The sequence below is a fragment of the Solanum tuberosum genome, unplaced genomic scaffold (assembly GCF_000226075.1).
Source record: "Solanum tuberosum cultivar DM 1-3 516 R44 unplaced genomic scaffold, SolTub_3.0 scf00060, whole genome shotgun sequence".
NCBI lineage: Eukaryota > Viridiplantae > Streptophyta > Magnoliopsida > Solanales > Solanaceae > Solanum > Solanum tuberosum.
In genome coordinates, this window is record NW_006238985.1 from 162025 (window position 1) to 183796 (window position 21772).

At 35.6% G+C, this 21772-nt stretch overlaps 2 protein-coding genes across 5 annotated transcripts; both read left to right on the plus strand.

Moving 5' to 3' along the window:
* The first annotated feature begins 908 nt into the window (after positions 1-908).
* On the plus strand, positions 909-4916 carry LOC102590972 (probable linoleate 9S-lipoxygenase 5). Of its 2 annotated transcripts, none has more exons than XM_006344562.2 (9): positions 909-1265; positions 1432-1721; positions 1978-2218; positions 2335-2676; positions 2832-2917; positions 3020-3127; positions 3213-3508; positions 3604-3867; positions 3972-4916. In XM_006344562.2, the coding sequence occupies exons 1-9, from the start codon at positions 1046-1048 to the stop codon at positions 4720-4722; spliced, it is 2598 nt and encodes an 865-aa protein (XP_006344624.1). In that variant the 5' UTR covers positions 909-1045; the 3' UTR covers positions 4723-4916. The 2 variants fall into 2 exon arrangements, with proteins under 2 accessions (XP_006344624.1, XP_006344625.1); XM_006344563.2 differs by having other exon boundaries at positions 1438-1721.
* A 2424-nt stretch (positions 4917-7340) lies between these two features.
* LOC102591871 (DNA polymerase zeta catalytic subunit) lies at positions 7341-21391 on the plus strand. Of its 3 annotated transcripts, XR_367083.2 has the most exons (16): positions 7341-7539; positions 7618-7700; positions 9073-9130; positions 9546-9595; positions 9707-9819; positions 10882-10924; positions 11679-11747; positions 12760-12912; positions 13004-13175; positions 13261-13352; positions 13437-13811; positions 14042-17559; positions 18769-19072; positions 19961-20247; positions 20343-20575; positions 20894-21266. XR_367083.2 is itself a non-coding variant. In XM_006344565.2 (15 exons), exons 1-15 carry the CDS (start codon positions 7428-7430, stop codon positions 21065-21067), a joined length of 5931 nt encoding a protein of 1976 aa, XP_006344627.1. In that variant the 5' UTR covers positions 7341-7427; the 3' UTR covers positions 21068-21391. The 3 variants fall into 3 exon arrangements, 2 of the variants coding, with proteins under 2 accessions (XP_006344627.1, XP_006344628.1); XM_006344565.2 differs by having other exon boundaries at positions 19961-20575; positions 20894-21391; XM_006344566.2 differs by lacking the exons at positions 7341-7539; positions 7618-7700; positions 9073-9130; ... (2 more) ...; positions 10882-10924; positions 11679-11747 and having other exon boundaries at positions 12821-12912; positions 13004-13179; positions 19961-20575; positions 20894-21391.
* The last annotated feature ends 381 nt before the right edge of the window (positions 21392-21772 follow it).

Here is a 21772-nt window from a genome sequence, read left to right on the forward strand (position 1 = left end):
GTCCTGATTTATGTGATACAAATGAAATTTCAAAAGTCAATGAATTTTTTATAAGTTTTTTTTTATATTAACTTGTTAATTATTGTGATTTCTAATATATTTACGTAAAACATACTCTAAATACAAATAATTAGCAACTTAAAATATATAAAAACATACTAAAAAATTGATTAACTTCAAATTTCATATGTACCACATAAATTAAAATAGAAACAGTAACATATATTGGGCCCCGTGCTGGCACAGGGTCCATATCTAGTCTCCTAGATATGTGACTTTGAACAACTAGATTGTAAACAAATGCAAATAATTTTTTATTTTAATTTTGGTTCTTTGGTCACAGTGAGGATCTATTATTGGAACAAGTGTGGTAAATTTTCAATTTTTTTAGTACGACTAATAGAGTAGTTAAGTTTTGACGAATTGAAGTGGTTGTTGGTTAGATCTAAGATTACTCAATCACAATATGAAACCAAATGAATGGTCTCCCATACTGCTGTATCCACGGAAAAAAAATTGATACATGTTCTGGGAATCTTCACCCTAACATGGTAATAAATTTAAGAATGTAAGTTACTTACGTAGACCGATATTATAAATAATTTTTATATTATCAATTAAATTTAGATTACTAATCACACTTCTCATGGACGATTATCTATAGTTATCTTTTAAATAATTTTTATATTATCAATTAAATTTAGATTACTAATCACACTTCTCATGGACGATTATCTATAGTTATCTTTTAAATGACCTGATAGTGAAATGTGAAGAAGTTAAACGCTAAATTTAATAACCATATAGTATGAACTAAGGAAGGTGGATTATAATTTATAACTTATAAAATTTTGTAAGTCAATGCCAAAAGTCTTTCTAGTTAATTGAAGAAAAAATTGAAGGACTGATTTGAACAAGTGAAGCTTCTTGTACATAGGCATCAATGCTTCTCTTTGCTTATAAATACAAGTGCTACATGTCTCATTTTCAGTATGACAAGTTGACTCTCACTTCTTTTACATAGTGAAACTTTTTCTGAGCAACAATGTATAGGAAGCTTTCAGATCCAAGTATGGATGAAAATGCCAGTAAAAAGGCAAGATATGAGGCTGGTGAAACCAAAACCATAAAGGGAACAGTTGTTTTGATGAAGAAGAACTTCTTGGATTTAACTGATGCCAAGGATGCTGTTGTTGACCAAATTGATGAGATTCTTGGACATAAGGTCTCTCTGCAGCTCATCAGTGCTGTTAACACTGACGTCGGTATGATCTACTTTTCATCATTTTTTGAGTCATATACACTGGCAATATAAAGAATTTTTACATATCGGTGTATTTTAACCGGTTGTAACATGTAAGCCTTATTTTAGAGTTACTAATCCCAATTTTAGGTGACATGAGACTCTGTTAACATTTTTTTTCTATTTAGTTTTAGCTAACAAGGGCAGGGGAAAGCTTGGAAAGCCAGCACATTTGGAAGGTTGGAAGATTTCAACTTTAACAGAAAGAGATGCTACATTCAGTGTCAACTTTGAATGGAATGAGGAGATTGGAGTCCCAGGAGCTTTCTTGATCAAGAACTCTCACCACAATGAATTCTATCTAAAAACTTTGACACTAGATGATGTTCCAGGCCATGGAAAAGTTTGTTTTGTCTGCAATTCTTGGATCTACCACTCTGAGTACTATAAAAAAGATCGCGTTTTCTTTGCCAATCAGGTAAGACTAAAGCTAGACATTCTCGGTTGAGTTTTAAAAGGGACTTATACCAGTATTTAAAATTTTATCCAACATTGTGTAAAGCTTTATAGGATTTTCTTAGAAGTCAGAAAATCATGGCCTAATTGTGTAGCAAATGATTCACCTTAGTTCTGGTATAGTCATAATAATTGCTTTATTGTATATTTGTCTTTAACATATTAACTTCAATGTAAATTTAGTTCTCTGCTGAGTGCCCTTTTATTTCATGCTGTAGACTTACCTTCCAAATGAAACACCAGCACCCTTACAGTATTATAGAGAAGAGGAACTGGAAAACCTGAGAGGAAATGGAACTGGGAAGCGTGAGGAATGGGACAGGGTTTACGACTACGATGTCTATAATGATTTAGGTGATCCTGAGAAGGGTGAAACACATGTTCGCAAGATTCTTGGAGGATCATCTGATTACCCTTATCCTCGTAGAGGAAGAACTGGCCGGCCACCTACAAAAATTGGTTAGAAGATCTCAAAGTTCAATCATCTGTCCAATTTTTATCATTGATAACAGCATGAATTTTTCACTCAAGGACATTCATTCAAGAAGGGTGTTGACTTTTATCTCTTCTTACAGATCCTAAAAGCGAAAGCCGGCTGCCATTAAGGAAAACCTTGGGTATTTATGTGCCTAGAGATGAGAGGTTCAGCCCACTAAAGATGTCTGATTTTGCAGCAACTGGACTGAAATCAATATTTCAGTTCCTTGTCCCGGGGTTTTTAGCTCTTTTTAATAAAACACCTTTTGAGTTTGATTCATTTAAGGATATGTCGAAACTCTATGAAGGTGGAATCAAGTTGCCTAGTAAGTCTTTCATGGACAAAATACGAGACCACCTTCCATTGGAACTGCTTAAAGAACTGCTACGATCTGATGGTGATTACGCTTTTAAGTTCCCAATGCCACAAGTAATCAGAGGTAAGGACTAAAACAAAACACACTTTTGTTTGTTTTCTAAAGAATCTAAATAAGCATATGGCAATGTGCATGTGTGATGGATATTACACTTTATTGAACTGGTACCAGACTTAGTTCATTGAAAAATTCTTCTCTTTGAAATGTTTGGATGGCAGAGGATAAATCTGCATGGGGGACTGATGAAGAATTTGCAAGAGAAATGCTGGCTGGACTAAACCCTGTCGTTATCCGATGTCTCCAAGTACACTCAAGATTTGCTTTCCTAAGTCATCCCTTGATAGCTAACACAATATTCTTTAAACATGAAATTTACTCCTTGACCTGTTAAGTTTTCTGCTGACAGGAATTTCCTCCGATAAGCAAGCTAGATCCAACACTATTTGGTGAGCAGAGGAGCACCATTTCTGAGGAGCATGTAAAGCACAATCTAGATGGATTGACCATAGAGCAGGTAAGCATCAAAGTTTTTTTGAACTAGCTAGTTTTCCTCAGATATGTCATTTGTAATTGCTTGAACAAGGAAGCATACAATGTAGGCAATCAAGGAAAAGAGACTGTTCATTTTGGATCACCATGACAGCCTAATGCCGTACTTGAAACGCATAAACACAACTACCACACAGACGTATGCCTCAAGAACATTGCTTTTCTTGAAAGAAGATGGATCCTTGAAGCCGCTTGCTATTGAGTTGACTCGAGAGGATGAGCAGTCGAGAATTGTTAGCAATGTATATACACCGGCAGAAACTGGTGCTGAAGCAACCATTTGGCAGCTTGCAAAAGCTTATGTCACAGTGAATGATTCTGGGTTTCACCAGCTTGTTTCTCATTGGTAAACTTTGTTACCATATAGTCCTCATCATTATGCAATGCCTGAGTGTAAAATTTGTTAATTCATCAACAATTCACTCCTCTTTTTGACCACAGGTTGCACACTCATGCAGTAACTGAGCCATTTATCATAGCAACAAACAGACAACTAAGTGTTCTTCATCCAATTTATAAGCTTTTGCACCCTCACTTCCGCGACACAATGTACATTAATGCATTGGCCCGTCAAATTCTCATCAATGCTGATGGAATTCTTGAAATGACAGTTTTTCCGGGTAAGTTTTCTCTGGAAATGTCAGCTACCATTTACAAGGACTGGGTTTTCCCTCAGCAAGCTTTGCCTGCCGATCTCATCAAGAGGTACATCACATGCCTAAGTTCCAAAGATCAAAAGAATATGAAAGAATAATCATTTACCTAAATTTCTAACTGACTTGAACTTCTTTTATTTTGTTTATGTTCAGAGGAATGGCTGTGGAGGACTCAAGCCAACCACATGGCATCAAGCTAGTTATAGAGGACTATCCATATGCAGTAGACGGGCTGGAGATTTGGTCTGCAATCAACACATGGGTGAGAGACTACTGCAACTTCTATTACAAAGCCGATGAAATGATCAAGATAGACACAGAACTTCAGTCTTGGTGGAAAGAAGCACGGGAAAAGGGGCATGGAGACAAAAAGGAAGAACCATGGTGGCCTAAGATGCAGACTCGCGAAGAACTCATAGATTGTTGCACAATCATAATATGGATAGCTTCAGCACTTCATGCAGCAATAAATTTCGGGCAATATCCTTACGGAGGATACCCTCCAAACCGCCCCTCAATGAGCAGGAGGTTCATGCCTGAGCCTGAAACTTCAGAGTATGAAGAGCTTAAGTCCAACCCTGAAAAGGCTTTCTTGAATACAATCACTCCTCTGCCACAAAGCATACTTGGTATTTCCTTGATAGAAGCATTGTCATTGCATACATCTGATGAAGTCTTCCTTGGCAAAAGAGCTCCTGAATGGACCACAGATGAAGAACCATTACAAGCATTTGAAAGATTTGGGAAGAAGCTAGAAGAAATTGAACAAAAGATCATTAAAACGAACAATGATCCAAACCTGAAGAACAGAGTTGGACCTGCCAATATTCCCTACACTTTGCTATGTCCTAGTAGTGAGCTTGGACTTACTGGCCGCGGAATTCCCAACAGTGTTTCAATATAATTCGTAGGTTCTATGGATTCAATTGAACTAATTGCTTTCGACTAGAACCATGTATACATATAATAAGATTACACTAAACTTCAGTCATTTTGTATTAGTCACAAACTACTGGAGAGAGGGCATATGTAGCAAACATGAATGTGATGTTTCTGTATTACTATTCAAAGTAAAAAAGAAGTATTCTCTGTGTTGAATATAGAAAGCTGCTGAAAATTAATTATTGAAGGAAATAAAAAATAACTAAAAAATATGATGTTTCTGTATAGCTATTCAAAAAATAAAAATAGACTTTTGAGTTTTGAGTTTTGAAGAAAAAAAAAAAAAAAGAAGAAATAACAAATAAGTAAAAAATAACAAATAAGTAATTTTTAAAAAAAATAATTGTGAAATGACATATAATTGCCTTTTTAGTCAAGCTATTGTTTTCCATGCCATTTGGCACTGAGAAATTTTAGACAGAAAAAAATAACAATACCTCATAGTTTAAGTATTAAAGTTACAAAATATGGAAAGTTTAGGGATTTTTTTAGGAATTAACTCTTATTTTTGTCGGATTCTTTTGGTTTGGTTAAATATGATTTTAAAAAAAAAATAGAGATTCTGAATTATATTTGAGTTTTTGAATGATGTTTTTTTCTTGTAGTAATTCATAATTTCAATATTGCTACTTAAGTTTAAAGGAGAAAATAGATAAAAATATGTTGTTTTTTTCTTCTTCTTTCTTTATTGGGATAACGGTCTGAAAAATACATCAACTTTGGTCGGATTTACTGTTGCGATACTAAACTTTCATAAGGACCTATTACCTCCCTAGACTATTTAATACCGTATTTTAAACATATATATTTGCTATTACCTCCCTAGACTATTTAATACCGTATTTTTTACCCCCTGAACTATTTAATAGTGTATTTTAAAGGTATCTATGTGCCCACGTGGACACATTATTATTTATAATTTTACATTATTTTTTATGTCCACGTGGGCAAATATATATGTTTAAAATACGGTATTAAATAGTCTAGGGAGATAATAGGTCCTCATGAAAGTTTAGTATCGCAACAGCAAATTCGACTAAAGTTGGGGTATTTTTCAGACCCTTATCCCTTCTTTATTCGATTTAAATTTTTCGTAAACATCTAATTTTACCCATTTCTGTCCCGAAATATTTGACTCAATTTATTCATAAGAAATATTTAGTTTTATTTTCCCTTTTTCTTTCGTTTTTTTAACCAAATTCCTAAAAATACCAAATTTTGCACATTATCTTTCCAAAAAATTGATCCGCTTTATTAATTTTATTAGTAAAATCACCCGCTCTTTGTGCGGGAATTTAATATCACGAAACTTATTAAATAATACTCTACTTAAAACCTATGAGTCATTAAAACTAAAACACTATAATATTTTACATACAAGATTACGTAGTAACAAACATTAATAATGTAAATGAAGATGATAATTATAATATCTTATCATTTATCCTTCAATCAATCATCTTTAATTTGATTTTATAATTTATCTTTTTGTCCGGGAAGTGTTACTATTTGATATTTTTAGGGATTCAAATAAACATCAACCGGAGATATTAAATTTTCTAATAAATAAATAATTGTTGGTGAAGGGATGGATAAATTTTAAAAGGATGAAAAAATGGCATACCAAATTTGATTGTCTTCAAGAGATGGTAGTATAGATCTTTAAGGAATTTTTTTACTGTACCTTCAACAATTTTAGTAGAGAAAACTTGCGTGAATACTCAATTAACGTGTGTTATTTAATCCGTACTAACAAATACTTATAACAATAACTTTGCAGAATCGTAAACAACAAAGTTTAAAACATATACTCAAAAACAACAATTAATAACATAAGCATAAATTAATGACTGTATAAAAACATACCGGGATCTTTAACAATAGGATGAAACAGAAAGGAAAAAATCGTACATGAATATTTAATTGTGCAGAAGAAGAAGAAGTTCAGAATTTTCGTTGTTTTAAAATGAGATGAAATCCCTCTATTTATAGCTAGACAACAAAGAATAGTGTGAACAAATGTTTATTGTGCCTTATTGGAAATGTCACAACTCTTTGGAAAAGTTACAACCCTTCAGAAAGGTCATAACCTTTCATAATAGGCACAACTTTTCATAAAAGTCGCAACTTTTCATGAAAGGGGAAGACTAGTTTTGGAAATAAATAGATTAAAAAGGAATCCTGGTTTGTGGTGGCGCCACGTAGGCGGGCCTAATGTTTTTTATTTTATTTTATATATATATATATGATTTTATTTATAGTTACCTTTTTTTTAATTATTTTAATTTTCTTGTAATTATTTTTGTATTTATTTTTACGGAAATAATAAAGGTGTTTTTTTTCTGAAACATACAAGATAAAATCCCAAAAATATTTTGAGAAGCATCTTAACAGGCCGTATGATATTTTTGAAATTTTTAGCGCATGCATATTATTTTCAAATTATTATTTCTCTATTATATATATATATATTATACACATTAAAGTGATAGAGTTGGGCCCGGATCTACCCGACCCAAATCTTGTAAGGTAAGTTTCCAAGTTGAACCAAAAAAAAAAAAAAAAAAGTTTCAACGCCTCTACTATAAAAGCGTAAAAGCGGCGCCAAACGGAACTGGTACCAATTCCAAAAGCAGATGAATCAGAAATACCAAATTGAAGAAGAAAATGGCGGATTCTCAGACCGATTCGAAGTTCTTCAGTGTTCGAATTGTTTCAATAGACTATTACATGACCGCTCCCCTTCCTGGTTTCGACATTTGTTACAGCACTTTCCAAGGTTCTTGAATTTGACTACTCCGTTCGCTTGAATCGGGAGCACTTGTTTGCGATTGTTAATCTTTCTTTTTATGAACAGGTGGGAGAGTTAATGAAGTCCCTGTGATAAGAGTGTACGGTGCCACTCCTGGTGGCCAAAAGACCTGCTTGCACCTTCATGGAGTAAGCCCGAATTTTATATTCTTGACTTTCTTGGTACTTCTTGTTCTAAACATCTAACGAGTGGAGAGACTTTATTTAGGGTTTGATCTATAATTATAATTTAGATGTGCAAGATTGTGCCAACTGTAGTTAGTAAACTTGTTGCACAATGAAATATTGGAAAATAGGGTAAAGGGTAACCAATAGATCAATTTTCTGTATAGGGAGAAAGCATATGATATGGTTCCCAAGAAAGAAGGATATCTACATAAAATAACTTCTGATAGGGAGAAAGCATATGATATGGTGCCCAAGAAAGAAGGGTATCTACACAAAAAACTTCTGATAGGGAAAAAGCATATGATACGGTGCCCAAGAAAAATGGGTTGGTGGGTGATTAATAAGAAATAATTTGTACCAGATATATAAGTTCCATGAATGATGCTTTTATCAACCAAAAAAAGTAAATAAATTCCACAATGGATATGTTCAAAAGAGTGATCCCAATGGCAAGAACAGTGAGAGGAGATAAAAGGAAGTTCCTCAGAACTATAATTCTGCACCAAGGATTCACATTGAACCTGTACTTGTTTACCCTAGTTATAGATTATTTAACCAATATTGTACATGATGGGATTCCGTAATGCATGCTATTTGTATGAAAAAGTTCTATTTTGTTTTTCCAAATTTTAAAAAGTCAATATTTTATCTCACATATTCAATTTCTCTTAAACCCTACTTAAATTCAAACTAAGGCATTCTCTGAAAAATATTTTACCTAAAAGTCGCCCAAATGGGTTGACAGTATAATATGAGCTAGTCGGGTGTTTGGTTTTTTTAATTATTTGGTGTTTTGACATAGTATAAAGGGGATATATACTATCTGAAAAATTGTCTCCTCACCTTACCAATTGAGACTTGAGAGTCAATGGTGTATTTGGAGTTGCTAAAAGTATAGGAGTTGTGTAAACATATGATATTTCATAGTGATTGGAATCTAGTGCTACATAGTAACGCGAATGATACTTTAGCAACTCTTCTCAAATGTTTTAATGTTGATCAAGATATGTTTAATAATATAAAAGAGGAGATTTATCTTTCCAACAAGATGCTTTAATTCTTTGAGTAGGATTGCAAGAAAGATCATATAATAAGGAGGGTGAATTGTTATCTGCTGTTGGCACTTCTTTTTAAAAAAAATTGCATGCTTAAAGGATAAAAATCCTAGTCTATTAAAATTTTCTCTCTTTTTTCCTGTTCAACCTTGGCATGAAACACTCTTTGCCACCCTTATCACAAAAAATGGCGGACATTGTAATTGAACAAGTTGACATGATTATACAGAATGTTTGCTCGTGACTCCCTGGCTGACCTAACATGCATCATGTTGCAGGCCCTGCCTTATTTCTATGTTCCATGCTCGGAGCTCTTCCTCCAATCAGATGAAAAAGGTAAATGCACCTTTTAATTTCTCTCTTTGTGGGGGGCCATGGTGTGTAGAGTAAGAGGAAGTTGAAGTGGTGTGTGTTTTGATCCAAAACTAATTACTTATAAGTGGAGAAACTTTTTATTGACACCTTTAATTATAGTTAATCCGAAGGATCTATTTCAATTGGAAAAATACGTACAAGATTTTTGAATGCCTTGAGTTATGTACTTTGATTGATTTTACCTAAGGTTTTTATTATACGAAACCGTGACGTGCATTAGTAGTTCACGTTGTCTGCAGAACATAATAAGAACAAGTTAACTCAAAACTGGGAGGGCATAATAAATTTTAGAAGCTTATTAGATAATTTGTTTTCTACTAAAGTTGATGTTTCACTCTGTTTCCTCTATATAATTATCTGGATTCAAATCTTTTAGGGAGCGAATGCACGAATGCTCTAGCTCTTGCTCTTGAGAAGGTGCTCAAGGTAAGTCTGATCTGAGTGGAGTATCCTTTACGCATCTGATTTTACAGGTGACACTTTTCTGCAAATTGCTGATTGAAATTATGCATGGACTTGTCTTAAAATTTCTTTCAGCTTAAAGGCAATGCTGGTTCCAAACGTCAACATGTCCATGGCTGCAGCCTTGTACGAGCAAGGAAGTTTTATGGTTATCATTCTTCAGAGGAACTGTTTTTGAAGATCTATCTGTATCCTACATTACCTAATGTTGATGCTTTTTGCTGCGAATTAATGTAATTAGGTAGTAAAGAGGCATATTAAATTCAAAAATAGACACGGTCAGGTGGTCCCTGCCTCTTTATTTCTCAAGCCTTGAGGTTTGTAAATAACTGCCTGGCCTGAATAGTCATTCTGCCCTCTTTGGAATGAAGCTTCTTATTCTTTTAGGATATTGAGGATAGAATTATTTGTAGTTTTCTTATACTCTCTCCATCCCATTTTAATGTGCTGGATTGGTCTTCGCTAAGTTTTAAGTGTAACATGCTGGAGTAATTATTGTATTGAGTCTGGTAAAGGAGAGTTTGAGTGTGAAATATTTATGAGTTGGTTGAGGATATGGAACTCCAAATCTGAAGTAATATAAAGTAGTATTACTTCATATTAGTTTGAAATATTGGAGGCAGAAAAAACTTCTGTTGTAGGAAAGAGGTCATATTCTGAGATTAGGGGTGGCAAAAACCCACCCAACCCGTTTAAGTTTTGGCGGGTTGTTGACCCATTTATTCATTACCTCAACCCATTAAAAATTGGTTGATATGTAATCCGAATTGGCTCATGAGAGATCTTGCCAAAATATTTTTAAAAAACTTTTTTTTTCAATTTGATATGTTAAATAGTCATAATAAAGAAAAAAACAATCTTATTAGGCACTAAAATAGTTTAAAAGAACAAATAAAACAATTAAGCTTAGTAAAATTTGGGAATAGACAAAGTTAGCAATTTCAAAAAAAAAAATTGGGTTAGGTTGGGTCTGGTCTTGATCCGTTATATAACGCATTGCCTAACCCATTTTGACCCAAGCAATTTTGGGTTGTGTTGGGTCTTGACCCAATTGTTGTCTTAACCCATTATGACCCACCCAAATTTGACCCAACTCGCCCAATTGCCACCCCTATCTAAGATGCACCTATGGAAAAAGCAGGGTAAATCAAATAAGATGTATTATATTTACTTGAGAAACTATTTGGTGTTGTGCTTATATCTCTTATTATTTTGAGTTTTGCCTAGGAGTTCCTTGACAGAAATATAAGCTATCATCCACAAGACGTTTCACGCGCTGCCAATCTTCTTCTGGTACGTGTAACAAATTCTTATTACGCTAGGTATTTCGGTCAAACATAACAGAGGAAGCAGTTGTTTGCTTTAAAAAATTTCCTAACATCATGCTGTTGTGAATTGTGATTGTACTACTTAGAAATCTAGGCAAGATATATTTTCATGATAAGGTGCATGTTAGTTGTTATAATGCAACTCCATGAAAGTATTTAAGATGCTAATTAGGTCTATGCAATTTGTTTTTTTCGGGGGGAGGGGGGGGGGCGAGGGTTGTACAACGCAACGTCTGTAATCTTCTAGATTAAGCAAACATAAGTGTTTTGGAATTGTTTTGCCTATATCTCTGTTTCTTTTCTCTTATGTGCTATAAAATTTCAATGAGTTTGTTGAACTGCATTGTAACTGAACTTGGTGAATGAATAGCCTCCACGATACATCTTTAAATCAATTTTTTTTTTGAAATTAAACATCTTTAAATCAAATTATCAAACTAATTTTAGCTATTGCATGGTTTATTCACTGTTAACTAGAGTTTGCCTCTTCTTCTTCTTTTTTTTTTTGCACACTGTGGTGCTTGGACTACACATAAGCCATTCCTTGGTAAATTATAATGTGATATATCTGCTATCTTAATGTTGCAACTGGCGAAGAAGCACCTGTCTCCTTGACACTGAAGTTTCTTTCACTGCCTTTGATATCTTAGGAATTGAAGGATGGACAATCATTTTATTTTTTCCTGTTATCATTACAATTTTCTGTTCCTTCTATACAGGGAGGCGCAGTACTGGATAAGTCATTGCAGCCCCACGAATCTCATATACCTTTCCTTCTTCAATTTCTGGTAACCACTTTTTAATTCATGGATAGTGAACTCTTGTATGTCATACTAAAGTGATAAGGGGTTAAAAGTTCTCCAGAGACAAGGGGATGTTGTATCTCAAGCATATATAGAAGTTTAGAAGTACTTAAAAGGCAAATAGATATGTTATAGAAAATTTTATTTGGGAATACATTTATACATACCAATTTTAGCAGCAAGTACATCTAGTGATGATTACCTCTGCATTTAAGCAATTGCCTTTTTATTTGGCCCTCCTTTGCGAATATTATAAGCTTTATTCCCTTATAGTAATTCTTTTGTCCTGGTAAGTGGAGACGTCCATGTTTCAGATCTCAAATTGAAGGGGCATGTTTCACCTGTTATTTTTGTTTCTATTCTCAACCACTGATTCTTAAGTTCAGAAATATAGAGTGATTACTCAAAACTAAGAAAGAGAATTATAAACTATTGTTAATTTCAAATAAATTAAGTTACTCAAAGCTAAGAAAGCAATTCTGTGTTTGTTAATTCTCTGAGAACTGGTTTGCCGGCTTCTATATGGACAATTCTGTGTAGTTGATCCCTTGATATGTCTTCTGATTGAACCTTATTGAGAAGTGATTAGTATGTTTGGTTGTTTTTGTATGGTTTATGATTTCTTATTAACAAAACTTGAATAGAATAATTTTGTTGTCCTCTCTTTTGCTTTATTTCTGTTAGATTTCGTGGTTAACTTAAAATTTTGATAAAATATATGCTGCTGTTTACTTGTCTCGCATATCATGACTGTACTTTTTTGATTTTTTTTCTGGGTAGACTCTCATAGTTAGTAACTGGTGATGTTGGACATGCACTTAAGGTGAAGATATGATATCTTAGTTTCTAAATTTCTTCTTAGGTGAATATCATATACCATCTTCACAAGTGCATTATAAATGCTGCCTTAGTTTCTAATAAAATTTGAGATCCTTGCTTAATTCTCTCTGGCTTACTTATAAAATATTCTTTTACCCTTCCTGCATAAAACGTTCAGGTTGACTATAATTTGTATGGGATGGGCCATCTACATGTATCTAAGATGAAGTTCCGCAATCCAATTCCAGATACTTTCTCCCCAAGGAAGGCCAACTGCGTTGACAGAAGAAGGCCTTCTGATATATCCACTTCCACAACTGCAGAGTTTCAGGTAAAAGGGCTTTCACACTATAGAAGATATGTTTGCTGTTAGTTTATTACGTGCTACAATTATGGCATATAATATTGGTTACATCTCTTAGGTTGATTTAGATGGTGAGTCTTGTTTCAATATGCAAATTTGGATATCTTCTACAATTCCGGACAATTGGATGTGGAAATTCTCTAGTCAGGCTGATCCTTCAACAGACCCAGATATCCCTAACATTAAGCGACAAAGTATCTCTGAACTTGAAGGAGATGCTAGTGTTGATGGTTGGTTGGTTTTTATGACTTGACAGACAACTTGTATGTGCTTACACTTCGATTAAATTTCTTAATTCGGTGTATGCTTATGCAGCAATTATGAATCAGCAGTTGATATCCTATATGCCGCTTTCACAAACCTGTTCCCAAGAGAAAATGGTTCAGTCACTAATACCGATTTGGGAGGTTTGTTAATAACCAAGTTTATTTCAGGCCCATTCATTTTTTCTAATCACTTTGGTTTATTTTATATGTACTTTCTTGTATCAGGAGGAGTTTGCAAGGAATGGGGTGCATGAAGTGGGCTTGCCTCCTGATCCTGGTAAACCACTTCGAGATGATGTCTTGAGAACACTTTCACATTGGATTGGATATGAAGAGATCCTAATGGAATTAAGCAATGATGTGAAGGTTTCTTCTGATATGCTGCAGTCAATCAACTTATCAATGAATGATGGGAACATTGCCAATATTGGACATTGTGGCTCTTTAAATAGTATACGAGAACCTTCCAGATGCCCAGAAGAAGGATTATTTCAAGATCATGTTTTGGATAAAAGGGTGGGAACTGATGCATGTCCCAAACAATTGTTAGCTGATCAATTGGAAGCAACTGTTTCCATGGTAGCCTCACAAGATGTGAAGGTAAATTAGGCCCCTGGTTGTTGACTCGGTCACTCTGTGCAACATTGCTGTTGTTTCAGGTGCTGTTACTTTGTTTACTAGGGCTCATGCTTTGGTTGGATGTGATCTCTGGTTGGACATCCTGAGCATTTGTTGCTTTCTATTGTTTGCTTTACATTTCTTTAATCTTCCAAGTAGTCAATCCTTAATTTTCCAGAATCCATTTCCGATTCATATTGTTTGCAATGTAGGCCTCAGATCAGGACGCCTTAAGACTTCTAAACTGGCTTGCATCTTCTCAAGCTGCAGAAGACATAAACTCTGATGATGACCTTGCTCGGGAAACCATTTTGAGCCCTTTAATGCCAGCAACAACTATTGATATGGTGTTGGAGAAGGCAAATGTAGCCTACGAGAATGAATCTCAGCAAGAGTGTGAGGACATTCTTGATTCTGTTCACGATTGTTATTTTGAAGAATTAGACAGAAAGACTTCTCAGTCCATCAGCAACGATCATTCATGCAGAAGTTCATCGAGTATGATGATTCCTCAGCTGGATGGCTCCAATGATGATCCAAGCCCCATTTCTTTTGTTAGTGAGTCATCTGAAACACAAAAAAGAACCGGGACATCTTCCCAAGCAGATTCTTGGAATAAGGCTACTTTAGCTACTAGCAATAAACACAAAAAGGAAAAAACAGGATGGTGCTCTTTACCAATTGCTTTGGGTCAGAATCTGAATGATTCACATCACACACCTAGCAGTCGCATTTGTGACGAAAGAGATGGCAGAGGAACTTCTTCTCACATGAATTTTAACAAATACCCTAATTTTCTAACAAGAAGTTCGAAAGAATCTGCTAATTGTGAAGTGGAATCTAGTATGATAGTTGAATGCTCTACACGTGATTTGATGAGGGTCAAAAGATCTTATCAGGCTGAGCCTTCTGAATATGGAAATCAGGTAAAAAAGGTACAACTTGGTGCAAAAGGAAAAGAAGATTCTTCTCTTAATTCAGAATCCATTCATGATGAGAAACAGAAAATGCCTCATGATTTCTTGATATCTCGATCAGCGATCACAGATCAGCCGAGAGAATGTCATGAAAGGAACTCATGTCTTGCACTTCAGTTGCAGGTTGAGCCTGGTGACATCAAAGCTGACAAATCAAATAGTCCTTCTTATCATAAGTTGCCACTTCTATCCAGCTCTATGCAGGAAAATGCATCAACATCACAAGGGACTAAAGATCTATTCCAGCTTCCTGATGTTGAGAATAAAAAATCTGCCGTCTACATGGGAAGCTGTGGATGCTGTAGTTGCGAAAATGTTGACAGCTGTGTGATATGTACAAAAATTTCAAATCCTGATCTTTGTACTTCTATAGTTGCTCCATATTCTCAGTTCACATCTGAAACTGAAGAAAAATTTCCTGGTTGTGGGAAGTTGCTGCAAAAGAATGCTGTAGGTTTAAGTCAATCTCCTGCTGGTCCTAGTGGTTCAATATCTACAGTAATCGGTGTATCTGCTGATGTTCTGGAACTTAAAGGCATGACCTTCATCAAGAAACCTCCTAAGGTGGAGTTCACAGATGAACCTAGACGCAATGCTCAGTCTGCATGTGGTACTCCTAGTTACCATGTCAACAAGAAAAATAAAATAAGGACATGTGCTCAGGATAGAGGTTTAGATGAATGTCCCCCTTTCTTTGAGGGGAATTGCCTTGTAGGAGAAAAGATTTCCAGTGCGAATTGTGGAACAAGCAACTATGTTCCTTGTCAAGACAATTTGTTGGGTGTACCCGTTCACTATCAAAATGATGGATCTTATTTATACATGTTGACTCCTGTATATTCACCACCACAAAGTGAAAGTGTTCGTCGATGGCTGTCACTTGATTGTGCAGATTCTTCTAAAATGGATGTGGTTTCAGGCCCACCAGTGTACCCATCAACAAAGGTTTGCTCTGATCATATAGCAGAATCACAGGATTCTCAATCCACCTTTTGTGATCAGCCTTTGATGGATTCTGCTTCAGAACCAAATCCAAATCAGCTTCAAGCTAACAAAAAATATCAGGAAATCAATAGTGTACAAATGAATCCTGTTGTCCCTGATGCAAGAATAAAAAAAGATGAAGAAATTATTTTGAAATGTGAACCATCAATGCGTGGATCTCAAGATCTCTCCCAGATATCTGGTCCTGATAGAAAATCAAGGCTAACTCCCTTAAGTCAAACTGGCTTTCGAGACCCAGCTAGTATTGGTTGTGGACAGCAGTTAACAAAATTAAGCATAGAGGTCCAAGCAGAATCCAGGGGTGATCTGAGACCTGATCCTCGGTTTGATGCCGTAAGAATTATTGTTCTTGTTTTTCAGGAAGATGATGATTTTAGATCTGATACTCATGTACTTTTGCATTGCAATGGTGAATCAGTTCAAAGAAACCTTGATGGAGTATCTGAATGTAAAGTTTTAACTTTCATTGAAGAGAGGCAAGTATTTTTTCATTTCATAAAGATGATTAATTCTTTTGACCCAGACATATTTATGGGCTGGGATATTCAAGGTGGTTCCCTTGGTTTTCTTGCTGAACGGGCTGCATACCTTGGCATTGGTTTGCTTAACAAAATATCTCGCACTCCATCTGAGGGAAATATAGCTTCTAGAGACTCTGAAGGAGGAAAACTAAGTGATATTTTCTCTGAAGCTGTTGCTGCTGACCCAATGTTTCATGAAGATGCTGCTATAATAGATGATGAATGGGGCCGAACTCACGCCAGTGGCGTCCATGTAGGGGGTAGAATTGTCCTTAACATTTGGCGACTGATGCGTGGTGAAGTGAAGCTGAACTTGTACACACTTGAGGCCGTGGCTGAAGCAGTGCTGAGACGTAAATTTCCATATATTCCTAACAAGGTATTGACAAATTGGTTTTTAAGTGGTCCTGGACGTGCAAGATACAGATGTATAGAATACTTTTTAGAGAGGACAAAGCTGAACCTTCAAATCATGAATCAACTTGATGTGGTAAATCGAACATCAGAGCTTGCACGGATTTTTGGCATCGACTTCTTTTCAGTTCTTTCTCGGGGTTCACAGTACCGTGTTGAATCAATGTTTCTGAGGTTGGCTCATGCACAGAATTATGTTGCCATTTCTCCTGGAAACCAACAAGTTGCTTCTCAACCAGCCATGGAATGTATACCCCTTGTCATGGAACCAAAATCTGGATTTTATGCAGACCCTGTTGTCGTTTTGGATTTTCAGTCACTTTATCCATCAATGATAATTGCATATAACCTCTGCTTCTGTACTTGCCTTGGTAAAGTTACTTCTACGAATGCTAATATCCTCGGTGTTAGTTCATATTCACGTGATAAAAATGTGATGCATAATTTAAAGGACGAAATATTGCTCACTCCAAATGGTGTTATGTATATGCCTCCCAGGATCCGGAAGGGGGTATTACCTCGCTTGTTGGAAGAAATTTTAGATACTAGGATTATGGTTAAAACAGCAATGAAGAAATTGGCTCCTGGACAGCAAGTTCTTCACCGGATATTCAATGCTAGGCAACTTGCTTTGAAGCTCATAGCAAATGTGACCTATGGGTATACAGCTGCTGGATTTAGTGGGCGCATGCCTTGTGCTGAGCTCGCTGACAGTATTGTCCAGTGTGCCCGTAGAACATTGGAAAGTGCTATTTCATTTGTTAACACAAATCACAGGTGGAATGCTAAAGTTATTTATGGTGATACGGACAGGTATTAGTTTATGCTGACTATCTAATTGAAATGCTTGCCAGGTTTTAAAATCTCAACAAGCAGTAATCAATATTTAATGCTTGCACAGTTGCATTGATCTTGAAATGCCACATGGTTTTGAGTTACATATGAAATAGCTAGGAGGTGTAATGTAATGGAAAATAATTAGTTTTATTGAAACATTTAATGATGATGAAATGAGTTTATTCATGCACATGCACTTGTTGATTCTTTTTTCTTCCAATCAGTCTAGTATGAAGTCCAATTATTTATTTTCATGCTCCTCTTGTTTCTCTCCTTCTTCTGTGGCTTCCGACTTTGCACGTTGTGTGTCTGACTGAGTTGGGGCATTGTTATCTGTAATATCTCACATTTTTATGATGGATAAGTAATGGTTGTGGCATTGGTGACTACACTAGGACTGCCAAATATTTTTAAAATGTCTGTGGGACATAATCAAGTTCTCAGTAGCATGTTTTGATTGCATCATATGAGATATTTCTCATTTCAGCAACCATCTGATCTTGTCTGTGAATGCTATTGGAAATTGGTGGTTAATCTTTGGCTATAAAGTAGTTTTTCAAGTGTCCATGTTTATAACAAAATCATGTTCTCAGTAGTCAGTAGCATTTTTTGACTGGATCATATGAGATATTTCTGAGTTAAGAAACATTTATTTTGTCAGTAAATGCTTTGGGAGATGGAATCACAGAGAGATGTTGACTAGAAGTTCAGAAACCAGCTTTGTTGATTCGTTGGTCAAATCAAAATGTAGTTTATTTTATTGCAGTTTGAAGCATTTAGAGCTTTGTTAGTGTTAAGTTATGCCACGTAGCTTCACCTGTAATGAACCCAAATACTATCTCATTAGAAATGGAAAAACTATGGATTCATTCATCAGACTTGATGTGTCGCCTTTGATAATTTAGAGTTCATTTCTCTCATCATTTAGAGCTTTGTTAGTGTTAAGTTATTTTATTTGTCTTTGTAGCATGTCTTTTCTCCTTAAAGGACACATGATAAACAAGCTTCCAACCATGCCACAAAGTTGCACCTGTAATGAACCCAAATACTTTCTCATTAGAAATGGAAAAACCATGGATTCATTCATCAGACTTGATGTGTTGCCTTTGATAATTTAGAGTTCATTTCTCTCATTATTGTGTTGTTCTCATGCTTCAAGGTTAATCCGTGCTTTTGTTTTCGCAGTATGTTTGTACTCCTCGAAGGACGGTCTGTTGAAGAAGCTTTTCGAATTGGTCATGAAATTGCATCAGAAGTAACTGCAATGAACCCAAATCCAGTCACGTTAAAGATGGAAAAGGTTTACCATTCGTGCTTCCTCCTTACTAAGAAACGATATGTTGGTTATAGTTACGAGAACGTTGGGCAAAGCAAACCAGTGTTTGATGCTAAAGGTATTGAGACAGTACGAAGAGATACATGTGGGGCTGTGTCCAAGATAATGGAGCGCTCTTTAAGAGTATTTTTTGAATATAGGGATATTGAGAAGGTAATTTTCATGTGTACCGACCTATGTCGCTTCCTTTAGTGTTATTAAATTCTTTGAATATTTAAAATCAACAAACTTAGAACATGCTTGACTATGCGGGCTCAATAGCGAGTTCTGACATGTCTCGACATGTTTGTCTATGCATGATTGTACACACTTTTCAGGCATTTTACAAACCAACTTCTTTGCATGAAGCCTATCTAAGCATGGAAAATTTCCCGACTAGTAAATTGCATTAACACAGTATTGATAGGCAAAATAACCAGTCTTGAGTTGATGTTAGGCAACAATTACTAGTAGACTAATGATTGGTTTCTATCTAATCTGGTTTAGAACCAGTGGCTATTCGACTTTAAGCAGTCTTTTTATTATGTGTATACACATGTGATGTGGTCGCTGAATATTTATCTTCAGTTCCTATTAATCTGTCATCCTAACCGTAGCATCACATTCTTTTAGCCTTCTAGAGCATGAAGTATAACTTACATTGATTGCCAAGTCTTGAAGGAAATCCCTTTGGAAGCTATTTTATAGGAGTCCTCCAGGTGAAACATCGCTAACCTTCATGCACCTTTTCCAATTGGGGATGGGGATGGGGATGATTCGTATTGCTGACCTAACTAGTTTGGATTGAGATGCAGTTGATCTTACTTATCTGTTTGGTGACTGTTGTTTGTGAATCCTAAGTTCGGAATCTCTAGATCACCAATAAGAGGAAGCAGTACAGCAGCTCCAGCTAGTTCAATTTAAAGTAGTAAATTTACTAGATACTCATTTTCTGATTGGGTTGAAACAGTTATTGTCACTGCCATCAGGTTGATGTGTATGTTCATGGGAATTCCAAACTATGTAGTATCTGTTATCAAAGTTCTTTTTATTTGTGCACAGGTAAAATCTTACCTGGTGCGTCAGTGGAAAAAGATTATATCAGGCAGAGTATCTCTTCAGGATTTTGTGTTTGCAAAAGAGGTACGATTAGGCACCTATTCTGCACAAGCTTCTTCACTTCCACCAGCAGCAATTGTTGCCACTAAAGCAATGAGAGTTGACCCTAGGGCAGAACCTCGGTATGCAGAGCGAGTGCCTTATGTTGTGGTTCACGGTGAACCGGGTGCCAGGCTGGCTGATGTCGTGGTAGATCCCTTGGATGTTCTTTCAATTGATTCGCCTTACAGGTTAAATGACATATATTACATCAAGAAACAGATAATCCCAGCTCTGCAACGAGTATTTGGGCTCGTTCGAGCTGACTTGAATCAATGGTTTTCAGATATGCCTCGTCCAGGGCGGGAGGCTGCTGGTAAAGGTCACCGATTTACTGCAAATGCGCACAGAACTAGGATTGATTATTACTATCTGTCAAAACATTGTATCATATGTGGAGAACTGATCCAAGCATCTAGTTACGTCTGTCAAAACTGCTCCAGAAATGAAGCTGTAGTTGCTGCTGCTTTAACAGGAAGAACTTCAGTATTGGAAAGAAACATCCAACACCTTGCTGCTGTGAGCACTTTTAACTCGTCAAGTTTTATTCTTTTTTATTCTCTTTATAAAATTGATATTGATAGATGTTAATTTCAATCAAAAAGCAAAGTCAGGGTTGATGATGATCCTTCTTCCCCCTACCTGCTAATTGAGCTTCTCCTTTCTTCTCTTTAGAGCCACAATAATGATCCACTTGACAGAACACAATTGGTCCTGAGAAATCCCCCCCTTGGCTACACACACACTTTTGCTGCATCCTAGATACTCCAATATTGTTTTACACCTAATAGCATGTTATCTGTGATATGCATGCTTACGATTATTACTTCCTTCTAGATATGTCGGCACTGTGGAGGAGGAGATTGGCTCATAGAAAGTGGGGTGAAATGCACATCTCTCGCATGTTCTGTTTTCTACGAAAGGAGGAAAATCCAGAAAGAACTGCAATCTCTCTCTACTGTTACTACAGAAGCAGGTTTTTATCCCAGGTGTGTAGTGGAATGGTTCTAACTGATGCCTCATCTGTGTCAAAGATGTAGAGTGTTAAAAGGGTATTTAGATATCTAAAGAACAATGTCTATACATATGTTGTACAACATTCTATGAGTCTATTGTAAATATACATGTATGTGCTTCCCTAGTAGATCTTCCAATAGTCCTGTAAAATAAATTAAGCCTTGTTATACTATCTGATTTTCATATTTAGTAATGGAAAGTGTAACCCAAATGTTGTAAAGAAATATTTTATTTTTTTGACACAAAAAAAATTGTTCTTGTGTGATGATGGTAAGTTGATTGTGTGGAAATAAATCATATGGAAGTCTTCTCCTGTGATGGCGAATTGATATTCCACAATCCCATTCTGCTGTAATCTGTATCATACTAGTATAAACAATGGTGTAAAAAATTTCCGTATTATAGATCAAACTATTGCAATGGACTATATTGTGTGGTTGAATGAATTGTCGATTCTAAAATTTAATAAACCAAAAAGCGATTTAGCATCAAATTTGAGTTTATACAGTGATATATAGTAAAAAAAAGCAATCTCTAGCATCACATTCAAATTTAAAGGGGGCTTTTGAAACTCAAACAGAATCGTATTTAATAAAAAAAAAACAAAAGAAAAAAATACTTATATTTTCTATATCAACTATCAACAAATAAAACATTCCAAGTTGGAAACTCCTGGTGGAGGTAAAAGGAATTTCATAT